General features: G+C 56.2%; 1 protein-coding gene across 1 annotated transcript in view; it reads right to left on the bottom strand.

Annotated features, from left to right (window-relative positions):
- NIPBL (NIPBL cohesin loading factor) overlaps nt 1-16,445 on the bottom strand; it is a 199,954-nt gene that overhangs the window by 68,750 nt on the left and 114,759 nt on the right. Inside the window, exons 28-31 of the mRNA XM_076057949.1 lie at nt 14,638-14,694; nt 11,594-11,737; nt 2,884-3,194; nt 835-937 (exon numbers count right to left, since the gene is read on the bottom strand). Of these exons, the coding sequence (XP_075914064.1) occupies nt 835-937; nt 2,884-3,194; nt 11,594-11,737; nt 14,638-14,694 (615 nt within the window). The remainder of the gene's footprint in view (nt 1-834; nt 938-2,883; nt 3,195-11,593; nt 11,738-14,637; nt 14,695-16,445) is intronic.

Here is a 16,445-nt window from a genome sequence, read left to right as displayed (position 1 = left end):
TGGTGGTGGTGAGTGTAGTGGTGGTGGTGAGTGTAGTGGTGGTGGTGAGTGTAGTAGTGGTGAGTGTAGTGATAGGTGTAGTGGTGGTGAGTGTAATGGTGAATATAGTGGTGGTGAGTGTAGTGGTGGTGGGTGTAGTGGTGGTGAGTGTAGCAGTGGTGAGTGTGGTGGTGGTGAGTGTAGTGGTGGTGAGTGGAGTGGTGGTGGTGAGTGTGGTGGTGGTGGTGAGTGTAGCAGTGGTGAGTGTGGTGGTGGTGAGTGTAGTGGTGGTGAGTCTAGTGATAGGTGTAGTGGTGGTGAGTGTAGTGGTGGTGAGTGTAGTGGTGGTGAGTGTAGTGGTGAGTGTAGTGGTGGTGAGTGTAGTGGTGGTGAGTGGAGTGGTGGTGGGTGTAGTGATAGGTGTAGTGGTGGTGAGTGTAATGGTGAATATAGTGGTGGTGAGTGTAGTGGTGGTGGGTGGAGTGGTGAGTGTAGTGGTGGTGAGTGTAGTGGTGGTGAGTGTAGTGGTGGTGAGTGTAGTGGTGGTGAGTGTGGTGGTGGTGAGTGTAGTGGTGAGTGTAGTGGTGGTGAGTGTAGTGGTGAGTGTAGTAGTGGTGAGTGTGGTGGTGGTGAGTGTAGTGGTGGTGAGTGTAGTGGTGGTAGGTGTAGTGGTGGTGAGTGTGGTGGTGAGCGTGGTGGCGAGTGTATTTGTGGGCGTGGTGGTGAGCGTGGCGGTGAGCGTGGTGGTGAGCGTGGTGGTGAGCGTAGTGGTGAGTGTATATGTGGGCGTGGTGGTGAGCGTGGTGGTGAGCGTGGTGGTGAGTATAGTGGTGGTGAGCGTGGTGGTGAGGGTACCTGGGTGAGGTAGACATCGAAGCTCTGGGCGAAGGGTCTCATGGAGGCTAAGTACCTCACGATGAGACTCGCCTCCGCATAGTCCACCACCACTCGCCCACTCCTACAACAACAACAACCACAACCACAACAACATCAACAACAACAACAACATCATCAACAACCACAACAACCACAACAACATCAACAACCACAACAACATCAACAACCACAACAACAACAACGACAACAACCACAACAACAACCACAACAACGACAACAACAACATCAACAACATCAACAACCACAACAACCACAACAACATCAACAACCACAACAACATCAACAACCACAACAACAACAACGACAACAACCACAACAACAACCACAACAACGACAACAACCACCACAACCACACAGCCCACCACCACTCGCCCACTCCTACAACAACAACAACCACAACATCAACAACCACAACAACCACAACAACAACCACAACATCAACAACCACAACAACAACCACACAGTCCACCACCACTCGCCCACTCCTACAACAACAACCACAACAACATCAACAACCACAACAACCACAACAACACAACATCAACAACCACAACAACCACAACAATAACCACAACAACAACACAACAACAACCACAACAACACAACATCAACAACCACAACAACCACAACATCAACAACCACAACAACTACAACACAACAACATCAACAACCACAACAATAACCACAACAACATCAACAACCACAACAACACAACATCAACAACCACAACAACCACAACAATAACCACAACAACACAACAACAACCACAACAACATCAACAACCACAACAACAACCACAACATCAACAACCACAACAACTACAACACAACAACATCAACAACCACAACAACCACAACAACACAACATCAACAACCACAACAACCACACAGTTCACCACCACTCGCCCACTCCTACAACAACACAACAACCACAACAACAACCACAACAACAACCACAACAACAACCACAACAACATCAACAACCACAACAACTAAAACAACCACAACACAACAACATCAACAACCACAACAACACAACATCAACAACCACAACAACCACAACAACCACACAGTTCACCACCACTCGCCCACTCCTACAACAACACAACAACCACAACAACAACCACAACAACAACATCAACAACCACAACAACCACAACATCAACAACCACAACAACCACAACACAACAACCACAACAACCACACAGTCCACCACCACTCGCCCACTCCTACAACAACACAACAACCACAACAACCACAACCACCACAACCACACAACCACCACAACAACCAAAACAACCACAACCACACAACAACCACAACAACCACAACCACACAGCCCACCACCACTCGCCCACTCCTACAACAACAACACAACCACACCACAACAACCAAAACAACCACCACAACAACCACAACCACAACATCTCTGCGTCTACCCCCACCACTCCACCCCCCACTCCACCCCCCACTCCACCCCCCACTCCACCCCCCACTCCACCCCCCACTCCACCCCCCACTCCACCCCCCACGCTACCCCCCACTCTACCCTCCACTCTACCCCCCACTCTACCCTCCACTGCACCTCCCCCCGCCCCCCACTCTCCCCCCCCACTCTACCCCCCACTCTCCCCCCCACTCTACCTCCCCCCCCCCCACTCTACCCCCCACTCTACCCTCCACTGCACCTCCCCCGCCCCCCACTCTACCCCCCAACTCTACCCCCCCACTCTCCCCCCCACTCTCCCCCCCACTCTACCTCCCACTCTACCTCCCACTCTACCTCCCACTCTACCTCCCACCCCCCACTCTCCCCCCCCACTCTCCCCCCCACTCTACCTCCCCCCCCCCCCACTCTCCCCCCCCCACTCTACCCCCCACTCTCCCCCCCACTCTCCCCCCCACTCCCTCCCCACTCCCTCCCCACTCTCCCCCCCCACTCTCCCTCCCACTCTCCCCCCCACTGCATCACCACCACCACCACCACCACCTCTCCCCCCCAGGCCACCTGAGAGACGAGTAGTGGCGAGTGGAGGCGCTGGGCGCCATGGCAGAGCGTAGGAACGCCTTCCTCCGCTCGCCTTGCTCCAGCACGTCCCTCGTGCTGCGGAGCTCCTCGGCATGGTGCCGAAGCTCCTCGCCTCCTCCTCCTCCTCCTCCACCTCCTCCACCACCTCCTCCACCTCCTCCACCTCCTCCTCCACCACCTCCTCCTCCTCCACCTCCTCCTCCACCGTCCTCGCGAGCTCCCTTCAGAGCCTTCTCCACCTCAACGGTCGCGTCTCGAAACCACTGGGCCATGTAGAACTGGCGGGCAAACTGGGGGGTGGTGGTGGTGTGGTGTGGTGGGTGGGTGGTGGGTGGTGGTGTGTGTAGTGTGGTGTGGTGTGGTGTAGGGTGTGGTGTAGGGTGTGGTGTAGGGTGTGGTGTAGGGTGTGGTGTAGGGTGTGGTGGTGTAGGGTGTAGTGGTGTAGTGTGTGGTGTAGGGTGTGGTGTAGGGTGTGGTGGTGGTGGTGTGGTGGGTGGGTGGTGTAGGGTGTGGTGTGGTGGTGTAGTGTGGTGTAGGGTGTGGTGGTGTGGTGTGGTGGTGTAGTGTGGTGGTGGTGTGGTGTAGTGTAGGTGTGGTGGTGTGGTGTGGTGGTGTAGTGTGGTGGTGGTGTGGTGTAGTGTAGGGTGTAGTGTGGTGTGGTGTGTGGGTGTGGTGGTGTGTTGTGGTGGTGGGTGTGGTGTAGTGTAGGTGTGGTGGGTTGTGTGGTGGGTGGTGTAGGGTGTGGTGGTGTGGTGTAGGGTGTGGTGGTGTAGTGTGTAGTGTGTGGTGTGGTGTAGGGTGTGTGGGTGTGGTGGATGGTGTAGTGTGGTGGTGTGGTGTAGGGTGTGGTGTGGTGTAGTGTGTGGTGGTATAGTGTAGGGTGGTGTGTGGGTGTGGTGTAGTGTCGGTGTGGTGGGTGGGTGGTGTGGTTGGTGGTGTGGTGGGAGAGAGAGAGACAAAGACGGCAAGGGACAGGGCAACACGCTGTGGCGTCTACCGGGAAACACTGGGGGAGACACTGGGGGAGACACTGGGAGACACTGGGAGACACTGGGGGAGACACTGGGAGAGACTGTGAGACACTGGGAGACACTGGGGGAAACACTGGGAGACACTGGGAGACACTGGGAGACACTGGGAGAGACACTGGGACAGAGACACGGGGAGACACTGGGAGACACTGGGGGAGACACTGGGAGACACTGGGAGACACTGGGATACACTGTGAGACACTGGGAGACACTGGGGGAGACACTGGGAGACACTGGGAGACACTGGGGGAAACACTGGGAGACACTGGGAGACACTGGGAGACACTGGGAGAGACACTGGGACAGAGACACGGGGAGACACTGGGAGACACTGGGGGAGACACTGGGAGACACTGGGAGACACTGGGATACACTGTGAGACACTGGGAGACACTGTGAGACACTGGGGGAGACACTGGGAGACACTGGGAGACACTGGGGGAGACACTGGGAGACACTGGGAGACACTGGGGGAGACACTGGGGGAGACACTGGGGGAGACACTGGGAGACACTGGGAGACACTGGGAGACACTGGGAGACACTGGGAGACACTGGGGGAGACACGGGGAGACAGTGTGAGACACTGGGGGAGACACTGGGGGAGACACTGGGAGACACTGGGAGACACTGGGAGACACTGGGGGAGACACTGGGAGACACTGGGAGACACTTGGAGACACTGTGAGACACTGGGAGACACTGGGGGAGACACTGGGGGAGACACTGGGAGACACTGGGGGAGACACTGTGAGAGACTGGGAGAAACTGGGAGACACTGGGGGAGACACTGGGGGAGACATTGGGAGACACTGGGAGACACTGGGAGACACGAGGAGACACTGGGGGAGACACTGGGAGACACTGGGGGAGACACTGTGAGACACGGGGAGACACGGGGAGACACTGTGAGACACGGGGAGACACGGGGAGACACTGGGGGAGACACTGGGAGACACTGGGAGACACGGGGAGACACGGGGAGATACTGGGAGACACTGTGAGACACTGGGAGACGCTGGGGGAGACACTGGGAGACACTGGGGGAGACACTGGGAGACACTGGGAGACACTGTGAGACACTGGGAGACACTGTGAGACACGGGGAGACACTGGGGAGGACACTGGGAGACACTGGGAGACACTGGGGGAGACACTGGGAGACACTGGGAGACACTGTGAGAGACACTGGGAGACACTGGGAGACACTGTGAGACACCGGGAGATACCTGGAGACATTGGGAGACCCTGTGAAACATTGGGAGACACGGGGAGACACTGGGGGAGACACTGGGGGAGACACTGGGGGAGACACTGGGGGAGACACTGGGGGAGACACTGGGGGAGACACTGTGAGACACGGGGAGACACTGGGGGAGACACTGGGGGAGACACTGGGGGAGACACTGGGGGAGACACGGGGAGACACTGGGGGAGACACTGGGGGAGACACTGGGGGAGACACTGTGAGACACTGTGAGACACTGGGAGACACTGTGAGACACTGGGAGACACGGGGAGACACGGGGAGACACGGGGAGACACTGGCAGACACGGGGAGACACTGTGAGACAATGGTGATTATGGTGGTGATGATGGGGGAGGTGGTGGTGGTGATGGGGGTGGTGGTCAGCGTGGTGGTGGTGAGTGTGGTGAGCGTGGTGGTGAGTGTGGTGAGCGTGGTGGTGAGCGGTGGTGGTGGTGAGTGTGGTGAGCGTAGTGTTGAGTGTATTGGTGAGCGGTGGTGAGTGCTGTGATGAGCGTGGTGGTGGTGAGTGTAGTGGTGAGCGTAGTGGTGGTGAGCGTGATGGTGGTGGTGAGCGTGGTGGTGGTGAGCGTAGTGGTGGTGAGCGTAGTGGTGAGCGTGGTGATGAGTGTTGTGGTGAGCGGTGGTGAGCGTAGTGGTGAGCGTGGTGGTGGTGAGTGTAGTGGTGAGCGGTGGTGAGTGCAGTGGTGGCGTGGTGGTGAGCGTGGTGGTGGTGAGCGTAGTGGTGGTGAGCGTGGTGGTGGTGAGTGCTGTGGTGAGCGTAGTGGTGGTGAGCGTGGTGGTGAGCGTAGTGGTGGTGAGCGTGGTGGTGAGTGTAGTGGTGAGCGTAGTGGTGGTGGTGAGCGTAGTGGTGAGCGTGGTAGTGGTGAGCGTGGTGATGAGCGCTGTAATGAGTGTTGTGGTGAGCGGTGGTGAGCGTAGTGGTGGTGAGCGTGGTGGTGGTGGTGAACGTGGTGGTGGTGAGCGTGGTAGTGGTGGTGAACGTGGTGGTGGTGAGCGTGGTGATGAGTGTTGTGGTAAGTGGTGGTGAGCGTAGTGATGAGTGTTGTGATGAGTGTTGTGGTGAGCGCTGTGATGAGTGTAGTGGTGGTGAGCGTGGTGGTGGTGAGCGTAGTGGTGGTGAGCGTGGTGATGAGTGGTGTGATGAGTGTTGTGGTGGTGGTGAGTGTAGTGGTGGTGGTGAGCCTAGTGGTGGTGAGCATAGTGATGAGCGTTGTGATGAGTGTTGTGGTGAGTGGTGGTGAGCGTAGTGGTGGTGAGCGTGGTAGTGGTGAGTGTAGTGGTGAGCGTGGTGGTGGTGAGTGTAGTGGTGAGCGTGGTGGTGGTGAGCGTAGTGGTGAGCGTGGTGATGAGTGTTGTGGTGAGCGGTGGTGAGCGTAGTGGTGAGCGTGGTGGTGGTGAGTGTAGTGGTGAGCGGTGGTGAGTGCTGTGGTGAGCGTAGTGGTGGTGAGCGTAGTGGTGGTGAGCGTGGTGGTGGTGAGCGTAGTGGTGAGCGTAGTGGTGAGCGTTGTGATGAGTGTTGTGGTGAGCGTAGTGGTGGTGAGCGTAGTGGTGGTGAGCGTAGTGGTGAGCGGTGGTGAGTGCTGTGGTGAGCGTAGTGGTGAGCGTAGTGGTGGTGGTGAGCGTAGTGGTGGTGAGCGTGGTGGTGGTGAGCGTAGTGGTGGTGAGCGTGGTGGTGGTGAGCGTAGTGGTGGTGGTGAGCGTAGTGGTGGTGGTGAGCGTAGTGGTGGTGGTGAGCGTAGTGGTGGTGAGGCGTAGTGATGAGTGTAGTGGTTGTGAGCGTAGTGATGAGCGTTGTGATGAGTGTTGTGGTGAGCGTAGTGGTGGTGAGCGTAGTGGTGGTGGTGAGCGTAGTGGTGGTGAGCGTGGTGGTGGTGAGCGTGGTGGTGGTGAGCGTGGTGGTGGTGGTGAGCGTGGTGGTGGTGAGCGTGGTGGTGGTGAGCGTGGTGGTGGTGAGCGTGGTGGTGGTGAGTGTGGTGGTGGTGGTGAGCGTAGTGATGAGTGTTGTGATGAGTGTGGTGGTGAGCGTGGTGGTGAGTGTAGTGGTGGTGAGTGTAGTGGTGGTGAGCGTGGTGGTGGTGAGCGTGGTGGTGGTGAGCGTGGTGGTGGTGAGCGTGGTGGTGGTGAGTGTAGTGGTGAGTGTAGTGGTGGTGATGGTGGTGATGATGATGGTGTTGGTGGTGGTGAGCGTGGTGGTGGTGGTGAGCGTGGTGGTGGTGGTGAGCGTGGTGGTGGTGGTGAGCGTAGTGGTGGTGGTGAGCGTAGTGGTGGTGAGCGTGGTGGTGAGTGTAGTGGTTGTGAGCGTAGTGATGAGCGTTGTGATGAGTGTGGTGGTGAGCGTAGTGGTGGTGAGCGTAGTGGTGGTGAGCGTAGTGGTGGTGAGTGTAGTGGTGAGTGTAGTGGTGGTGAGCGTGGTGGTGGTGAGCGTAGTGGTGGTGAGCGTGGTGGTGAGTGTAGTGGTGAGTGTAGTGGTGGTGAGCGTGGTGGTGGTGAGCGTGGTGGTGGTGAGCGTGGTGGTGGTGAGCGTAGTGGTGAGCGTAGTGGTGGTGAGTGTAGTGGTGGTGAGCGTGGTGGTGGTGAGCGTGGTGGTGGTGGTGGTGAGCGTGGTGGTGGTGGTGAGCGTGGTGGTGAGTGTAGTGGTGAGTGTAGTGGTGAGCGTGGTGGTGGTGAGCGTGGTGGTGGTGGTGAGTGTAGTGGTGGTGAGCGTGGTGGTGGTGAGCGTGGTGGTGAGCGTAGTGGTGGTGAGCGTGGTGGTGGTGAGCGTGGTGGTGAGTGTAGTGGTGAGTGTAGTGGTGAGTGTAGTGGTGGTGAGCGTGGTGGTGGTGAGCGTGGTGGTGGTGAGCGTGGTGGTGAGCGTGGTGGTGAGCGTGGTGGTGAGCGTGGTGGTGAGTGTAGTGGTGGTGAGCGTGGTGGTGGTGAGCGTGGTGGTGGTGAGCGTGGTGGTGAGTGTAGTGGTGGTGAGCGTGGTGGTGGTGAGCGTGGTGGTGAGCGTGGTGGTGAGCGTGGTGGTGAGTGTAGTGGTGGTGAGCGTGGTGGTGGTGGTGAGCGTGGTGGTGGTGAGCGTGGTGGTGGTGAGCGTGGTGGTGGTGAGCGTGGTGGTGGTGAGCGTGGTGGTGGTGGTGAGTGTAGTGGTGAGCGTAGTGGTGGTGAGCGTGGTGGTGAGTGTAGTGGTGAGTGTAGTGGTGGTGAGCGTGGTGGTGGTGAGCGTGGTGGTGGTGGTGAGCGTAGTGGTGAGCGTAGTGGTGGTGAGTGTAGTGGTGAGTGTAGTGGTGAGTGTAGTGGTGAGCGTGGTGGTGGTGAGTGGAGTGTGAGTGTGGTGAGATAGTGGTGAGCGTAGTGGTGGTGAGCGTGGTGGTGAGTGTAGTGGTTGTGAGCATAGTGATGAGCGTTGTGATGAGTGTGGTGGTGAGCGTAGTGGTGGTGAGCGTAGTGGTGAGTGTAGTGGTGGTGAGCGTGGTGGTGGTGAGCGTAGTGGTGGTGAGCGTGGTGGTGAGTGTAGTGGTGAGTGTAGTGGTGGTGAGCGTGGTGGTGGTGAGTGTAGTGGTGGTGAGCGTGGTGGTGGTGAGCGTGGTGGTGGTGGTGGTGAGCGTGGTGGTGGTGGTGAGCGTGGTGGTGAGTGTAGTGGTGAGTGTAGTGGTGAGCGTGGTGGTGGTGAGCGTGGTGGTGGTGAGTGTAGTGGTGGTGAGCGTGGTGGTGGTGAGCGTGGTGGTGAGCGTAGTGGTGGTGAGCGTGGTGGTGGTGGTGAGCGTGGTGGTGAGTGTAGTGGTGAGTGTAGTGGTGAGTGTAGTGGTGGTGAGCGTGGTGGTGGTGAGCGTGGTGGTGGTGAGCGTGGTGGTGAGCGTGGTGGTGGTGAGCGTGGTGGTGAGCGTGGTGGTGAGCGTGGTGGTGAGTGTAGTGGTGGTGAGCGTGGTGGTGGTGAGCATGGTGGTGGTGAGCGTGGTGGTGAGCGTGGTGGTGGTGAGCGTGGTGGTGAGCGTGGTGGTGGTGAGCGTGGTGGTGGTGAGCGTGGTGGTGGTGAGCGTGGTGGTGGTGAGCGTGGTGGTGGTGGTGAGTGTAGTGGTGAGTGTAGTGGTGGTGAGCGTGGTGGTGGTGGTGAGCGTAGTGGTGAGCGTAGTGGTGGTGGTGAGCGTAGTGGTGAGTGTAGTGGTGGTGAGTGTAGTGGTGAGTGTAGTGGTGAGTGTAGTGGTGAGCGTGGTGGTGGTGAGTGGAGTGGTGAGTGTAGTGGTGAGTGTAGTGGTGAGTGTAGTGGTGAGTGTAGTGGTGGTGGTGAGCGTGGTGGCGAGTGTAGTGGTGAGTGTAGTGGTGAGCGTGGTGGTGGTGAGCGTGGTGGTGAGTGTAGTGGTGAGTGTAGTGGTGAGCGTGGTGGTGGTGAGCGTGGTGGTGAGTGTAGTGGTGGTGAGCGTGGTGGTGGTGGTGGTGAGTGTAGTGGTGGTGAGCGTGGTGGTGAGCGTGGTGGTGAGCGTGGTGGTGAGCGTGGTGGTGAGCGTGGTGGTGAGTGTAGTGGTGGTGAGTGTAGTGGTGAGTGTAGTGGTGGTGAGCGTGGTGGTGGTGAGCGTGGTGGTGGTGAGCGTGGTGGTGAGCGTGGTGGTGAGCGTGGTGGTGAGTGTAGTGGTGAGTGTAGTGGTGAGCGTGGTGGTGAGCGTGGTGGTGAGCGTGGTGGTGGTGAGTGTAGTGGTGAGTGTAGTGGTGGTGGTGAGCGTGGTGGCGAGTGTAGTGGTGAGTGTAGTGGTGAGCGTGGTGGTGGTGAGCGTGGTGGTGAGTGTAGTGGTGAGTGTAGTGGTGAGCGTGGTGGTGGTGAGCGTGGTGGTGAGTGTAGTGGTGGTGAGCGTGGTGGTGGTGGTGGTGAGTGTAGTGGTGGTGAGCATGGTGGTGAGCGTGGTGGTGAGTGTAGTGGTGGTGAGCGTGGTGGTGGTGGTGAGCGTGGTGGTGGTGAGCGTGGTGGTGAGTGTAGTGGTGAGTGTAGTGGTGGTGAGTGTAGTGGTGAGTGTAGTGGTGGTGAGCGTGGTGGTGAGCGTGGTGGTGAGCGTGGTGGTGAGCGTGGTGGTGAGCGTGGTGGTGAGTGTAGTGGTGGTGAGCGTGGTGGTGGTGAGCGTGGTGGTGAGTGTAGTGGTGAGTGTAGTGGTGGTGAGTGTGGTGGTGGTGAGTGTAGTGGTGGTGAGTGTAGTGGTGGTGAGTGTGGTGGTGGTGAGTGTAGTGGTGGTGAGTGTAGTGGTGAGCGTGGTGGTGGTGAGCGTAGTGGTGGTGAGTGTAGTGGTGGTGAGTGTAGTGGTGAGCGTGGTGGTGGTGAGTGTAGTGGTGGTGAGTGTGGTGGTGGTGAGTGTAGTGGTGGTGAGTGTAGTGGTGGTGAGTGTAGTGGTGGTGAGTGTAGTGGTGGTGAGCGTGGTGGTGGTGGTGAGCGTGGTGGTGGTGAGTGTAGTGGTGGTGAGCGTGGTGGTGGTGAGTGTAGTGGTGAGCGTGGTGGTGGTGAGCGTGGTGGTGAGCGTGGTGGTGGTGAGCGTGGTGGTGAGCGTGGTGGTGGTGAGCGTGGTGGTGAGCGTGGTGGTGAGTGTAGTGGTGAGCGTGGTGGTGAGCGTGGTGGTGAGTGTAGTGGTGAGCGTGGTGGTGGTGAGCGTGGTGGTGGTGAGCGTGGTGGTGAGTGTAGTGGTGAGTGTAGTGGTGAGCGTGGTGGTGGTGAGCGTGGTGGTGAGTGTAGTGGTGGTGAGCGTGGTGGTGGTGGTGGTGAGTGTAGTGGTGGTGAGCATGGTGGTGAGCGTGGTGGTGAGTGTAGTGGTGGTGAGCGTGGTGGTGGTGGTGAGCGTGGTGGTGGTGAGCGTGGTGGTGGTGAGCGTGGTGGTGAGTGTAGTGGTGAGTGTAGTGGTGGTGAGTGTAGTGGTGAGTGTAGTGGTGGTGAGCGTGGTGGTGAGCGTGGTGGTGAGCGTGGTGGTGAGCGTGGTGGTGAGCGTGGTGGTGAGTGTAGTGGTGGTGAGCGTGGTGGTGGTGAGCGTGGTGGTGAGTGTAGTGGTGAGTGTAGTGGTGGTGAGTGTAGTGGTGGTGAGCGTGGTGGTGGTGAGTGTAGTGGTGAGCGTGGTGGTGGTGAGCGTGGTGGTGAGCGTGGTGGTGGTGAGCGTGGTGGTGAGTGTAGTGGTGAGCGTGGTGGTGAGTGTGGTGGTGAGTGTAGTGGTGAGTGTAGTGGTGAGTGTAGTGGTGAGTGTAGTGGTGAGTGTAGTGGTGAGCGTGGTGGTGGTGAGCGTGGTGGTGAGTGTAGTGGTGAGCGTGGTGGTGAGTGTAGTGGTGAGTGTAGTGGTGAGCGTGGTGGTGGTGGTGGTGAGCGTGGTGGTGAGCGTGGTGGTGGTGGTGGTGAGCGTGGTGGTGAGCGTGGTGGTGGTGAGCGTGGTGGTGGTGAGTCTCCTCACCATCAGTGATGGATCAGTCTCCATGCAGTTCTCGAGAAATCCGAGCAGGGCCTTCTGCAGCAGCTGCACAGAATCCTCTTCAACCACCACCACCTCCTCCTCCTCGGTCACCTCCTCCTTCACCTCATCAACCTCCTCCTTGTGCTGACACATCATCATCATCAGCAGCAGCATCATCATCAGTAACATCATCATCAGTAACATCATCATCAGCAATATCATCAGCAGCATTAACATCAACATCAGCACCATCAGCAGTAGCATCATCATCAGCACCATCATCAACATCAGTAGCATCATCAGCAACAACATCATCAGAAGTAGCAGCATCATCATCATCGTCGTCAGTAACATCATCATCAGCAATATCATCAGCAGCATTAACATCAACATCAGCTGTAACATCAACATCGTCATCAGCACCATCAGCAGTAGCATCATCATCAGCACCATCATCATTCGTAACATCAACACTACCATCACCACCATCAACTACCATCACCATGGTGAGTGGTGAGTGTGTTGGTGAGTGGTGAGTGTGCTGGTGAGTGGTGAGTGTGTTGGTGAGTGTGTTGATGAGTGTGTTGGTGAGTGGTGAGTGTGCTGGTGAGTGGTGAGTGTGTTGGTGAGTGTGTTGATGAGTGTGTTGGTGAGTGGTGAGTGTGTTGATGAGTGTGTTGGTGAGTGGTGAGTGAGTGGTGAGTGAGTGGTGAGTGTGAGTGGTGAGTGAGTGGTGAGTGAGTGATGAGTGAGTGGTGAGTGGTGAGTGAGTGGTGAGTGTGCTGGTGAGTGGTGAGTGTGTTGGTGAGTGTGTTGATGAGTGTGTTGGTGAGTGGTGAGTGTGTTGGTGAGTGTGTTGATGAGTGTGTTGGTGAGTGGTGAGTGTGTTGGTGAGTGTGTTGATGAGTGTGCTGGTGAGTGGTGAGTGTGTTGGTGAGTGTGTTGATGAGTGTGTTGGTGAGTGGTGAGTGTGTTGGTGAGTGTGTTGATGAGTGTGCTGGTGAGTGGTGAGTGTGTTGGTGAGTGTGTTGATGAGTGTGTTGGTGAGTGGTGAGTGTGTTGGTGAGTGTTGGTGAGTGGTGAGTGGGTGGTGAGTGAGTGGTGAGTGTGTTGGTGCGTGGTGAGTGAGTGGTGAGTAGTGAGTGGTGAGTGAGTGGTGAGTGGTGAGTGAGTGGTGAGTGAGTGGTGAGTGAGTGGTGAGTGTGTTGGTGAGTGGGTGGTGAGTGGGTGGTGAGTGGGTGGTGAGTAGGTGGTGAGTGGGTGGTGAGTGGTGAGTGGGGAGTGTCGTGGGCCTCAGACAGAATTTGTCCGCACACTTTGGTGCTCGGAGTTCGAATGTCTTAACTCAGCATCACCGGCTCCACTCACATCTCCCCGTGTCTCCCCAGAGTCTCCCCGTGTCTCTCCCCCACATCTCACACTCCCCGTGTCTCTCCCCCACATCTCACACTCCCCGTGTCTCTCTCCCCACGTCTCACACTCCCCGTGTCTCTCTCCCCACATCTCACACTCCCCGTGTCTCTCTCCCCCACATCTCACACTCCCCGTGTCTCTCTCCCCCACATCTCACACTCCCCGTGTCTCTCTCCCCACGTCTCACACTCCCCGTGTCTCTCTCCCCCACATCTCACACTCCCCGTGTCTCCCCGTGTCTCCCTCCCCACATCTCACACTCCCCATGTCTCTCTCCCCCACATCTCACACTCCACGTGTCTCCCCAGAGTCTCCCCGTGTCTCTCTCCCCCACATCTCACACTCCCCGTGTCTCTCTCCCCACATCTCACACTCCCCGTGTCTCTCTCCCCCACGTCTCACACTCCCCGTGTCTCTCCCCCACATCTCACACTCCCCGTGTCTCTCTCCCCACATCTCACACTCCCCGTGTCTCTCTCCCCCACGTCTCACACTCCCCGTGTCTCTCTCCCCACGTCTCACACTCCCCGTGTCTCTCTCCCCACATCTCACACTCCCCGTGTCTCTCCCCCACATCTCACACTCCCCGTGTCTCTCTCCCCCACATCTCACACTCCCCGTGTCTCTCTCCCCACATCTCACACTCCCCGTGTCTCTCTCCCCCACGTCTCACACTCCCCGTGTCTCTCTCCCCCACGTCTCACACTCCCCGTGTCTCTCTCCCCACATCTCACACTCCCCGTGTCTCTCTCCCCCACATCTCACACTCCCCGTGTCTCTCTCCCCCACGTCTCACACTCCCCGTGTCTCTCTCCCCCACGTCTCACACTCCCCGTGTCTCTCTCCCCACGTCTCACACTCCCCGTGTCTCTCTCCCCCACGTCTCACACTCCCCGTGTCTCTCTCCCCACATCTCACACTCCCCGTGTCTCTCTCCCCCACGTCTCACACTCCCCGTGTCTCTCTCCCCCACGTCTCACACTCCCCGTGTCTCTCCGTGTCTCCCAGTGTGGTGCAAGTAGTGATGGTGGTGGTGATGGTGATGGTGGTGGTGATGGTGATGATGGTGGTGATGGTGGTGGTGATGGTGGTGATGGTGGTGGTGGTGATGGTGGTGATGGTGGTGGTGATGATGGTGGTGATGGTGATGGTGGTGATGGTGATGATGGTGGTGATGATGGTGGTGATGGTGGTGGTGATGGTGGTGGTGATGGTGGTGGTGGTGATGGTGGTGATGGTGGTGGTGATGGTGGTGATGATGGTGGTGATGGTGATGGTGGTGGTGATGGTGGTGGTGATGGTGGTGATGGTGGTGGTGATGGTGGTGGTGGTGGTGATGGTGGTGGTGGTGATGGTGGTGATGGTGGTGGTGATGGTGGTGGTGATGGTGGTGGTGGTGAAGGTGGTGATGGTGGTGGTGATGGTGGTGATGATGGTGGTGGTGATGGTGATGATGATGGTGGTGATGGTGGTGATGGTGGTGGTGATGGTGATGATGGTGGTGGTGATGGTGATGATGATGGTGGTGATGGTGGTGATGGTGGTGATGGTGGTGGTGATGGTGATGATGGTGGTGGTGATGGTGATGATGATGGTGGTGATGGTGGTGATGGTGATGATGGTGGCCTCACCTTTCGGCTCTTGGGAATTTCTTCCACCTCTTCATCCGATCCGTCTGGATGACTGATCTATACACGTCATCAACACCATCAACACCATCAACACCATAACATCATCAAGACCATCAACACCATCTACACACGTCATCAACACCATCAACATCATCAACACCATCAACATCAACACCATGAACATCATCAACATCATCAACACCATCAACACCATCAACATCATCAACATCATCAACGTCATCAACACCATCAACACCATCAACACCATCTACACACAACACCATAACATCATCAACACCATCAACACCATCAACACATCAACACCATCAACATCATCAACATCATCAACACCATCAACATCAACACCATGAACATCATCAACATCATCAACACCATCAACATCATCACCACCATCAACATCATCACCACCATCAACATCATCAACACCATCAACACCATCAACATCATCACCACCATCAACACCATCAACACCATCAACATCATCAACACCATCAACACCATCAACACCATCAACACCATCAACATCATCACCACCATCAACATCATCAACACACAACACCATCAACATCAACACCATAACACCATCAACACCATCAACACCATCAACACCATCAACATCATCAACACCATCAACATCATCAACATCATCAACACCATCAACACCATCAACACACAACATCAACAACATCAACACCATCAACACCATCAACATCATCAACACCATCAACACCATCAACATCATCAACACACAACATCAACACCATCAACATCATCAACATCAACACCATCAACATCATCAACATCATCAACACCATCAACACCATCAACATCATCAACACCATCAACACCATCAACACCATCAACATCATCACCACCATCAACATCATCAACACACAACACCATCAACACCATCAACATCAACACCATAACACCATCAACACCATCAACACCATCAACATCATCAACACCATCAACACCATCAACACCATCAACATCATCAACATCATCAACACCATCAACACACAACATCATCAACATCATCAACACCATCAACACCATCAACATCATCAACACCATCAACACACAACATCATCAACACCATCAACACCATCAACATCATCAACACCATCAACATCATCAACACCATCAACATCATCAACATCATCAACATCATCAACACCATCAACACACAACATCATCAACACCATAACATCATCACCACCATCAACATCATCAACACCATCAACACCATCAACACCATCAACACACAACACCATCAACATCATCAACACCATCAACACCATCAACACCATCAACACCATGCACATCATCAACATCATCAACATCAACACACAACATCATCAACACCATGAACACCATGAACACCATCTACACACAACATCATCAACACCATCAACATCATCTACACACAACACCATCAACATCAACACCATCACCATCATCACCAGCATTGCCACTATCACCATCAACACTACCATCACCAAAACCACCACCATCACCATGGTGAGTGGTGAGTGTGTTGGTGAGTGGTGAGTGTGTTGGTGAGTGTTGAGTGTGTTGGTGAGTGGTGAGTGTGTTGGTGAGTGGGGAGTGAGTGGTGAGTGTGTTGGTGAGTAGGGAGTGTGTTGGTGAGTGGTGAGTGTGTTGGTGGTGAGTGTGTTGGTGAGTGTGTTGGTGAGTGGTGAGTGAGTGGTGAGTGAGCGGTGAGTGTGTTGGTGAGTGTGTTGGTGAGTGTGCTGCTGAGTGGTGAGTGTGTTGGTGAGTGG

The sequence above is a fragment of the Petromyzon marinus genome, chromosome 85, assembly GCF_048934315.1.
Source record: "Petromyzon marinus isolate PM22_M1 ecotype Great Lakes invasive population chromosome 85, UKy_Petmar_22M1.pri1.0, whole genome shotgun sequence".
Taxonomy (NCBI): Eukaryota; Metazoa; Chordata; class Hyperoartia; order Petromyzontiformes; family Petromyzontidae; genus Petromyzon; species Petromyzon marinus.
Note: the sequence above shows the minus strand (reverse complement) of the source record. Positions and strands in the feature narration are given on the sequence as shown.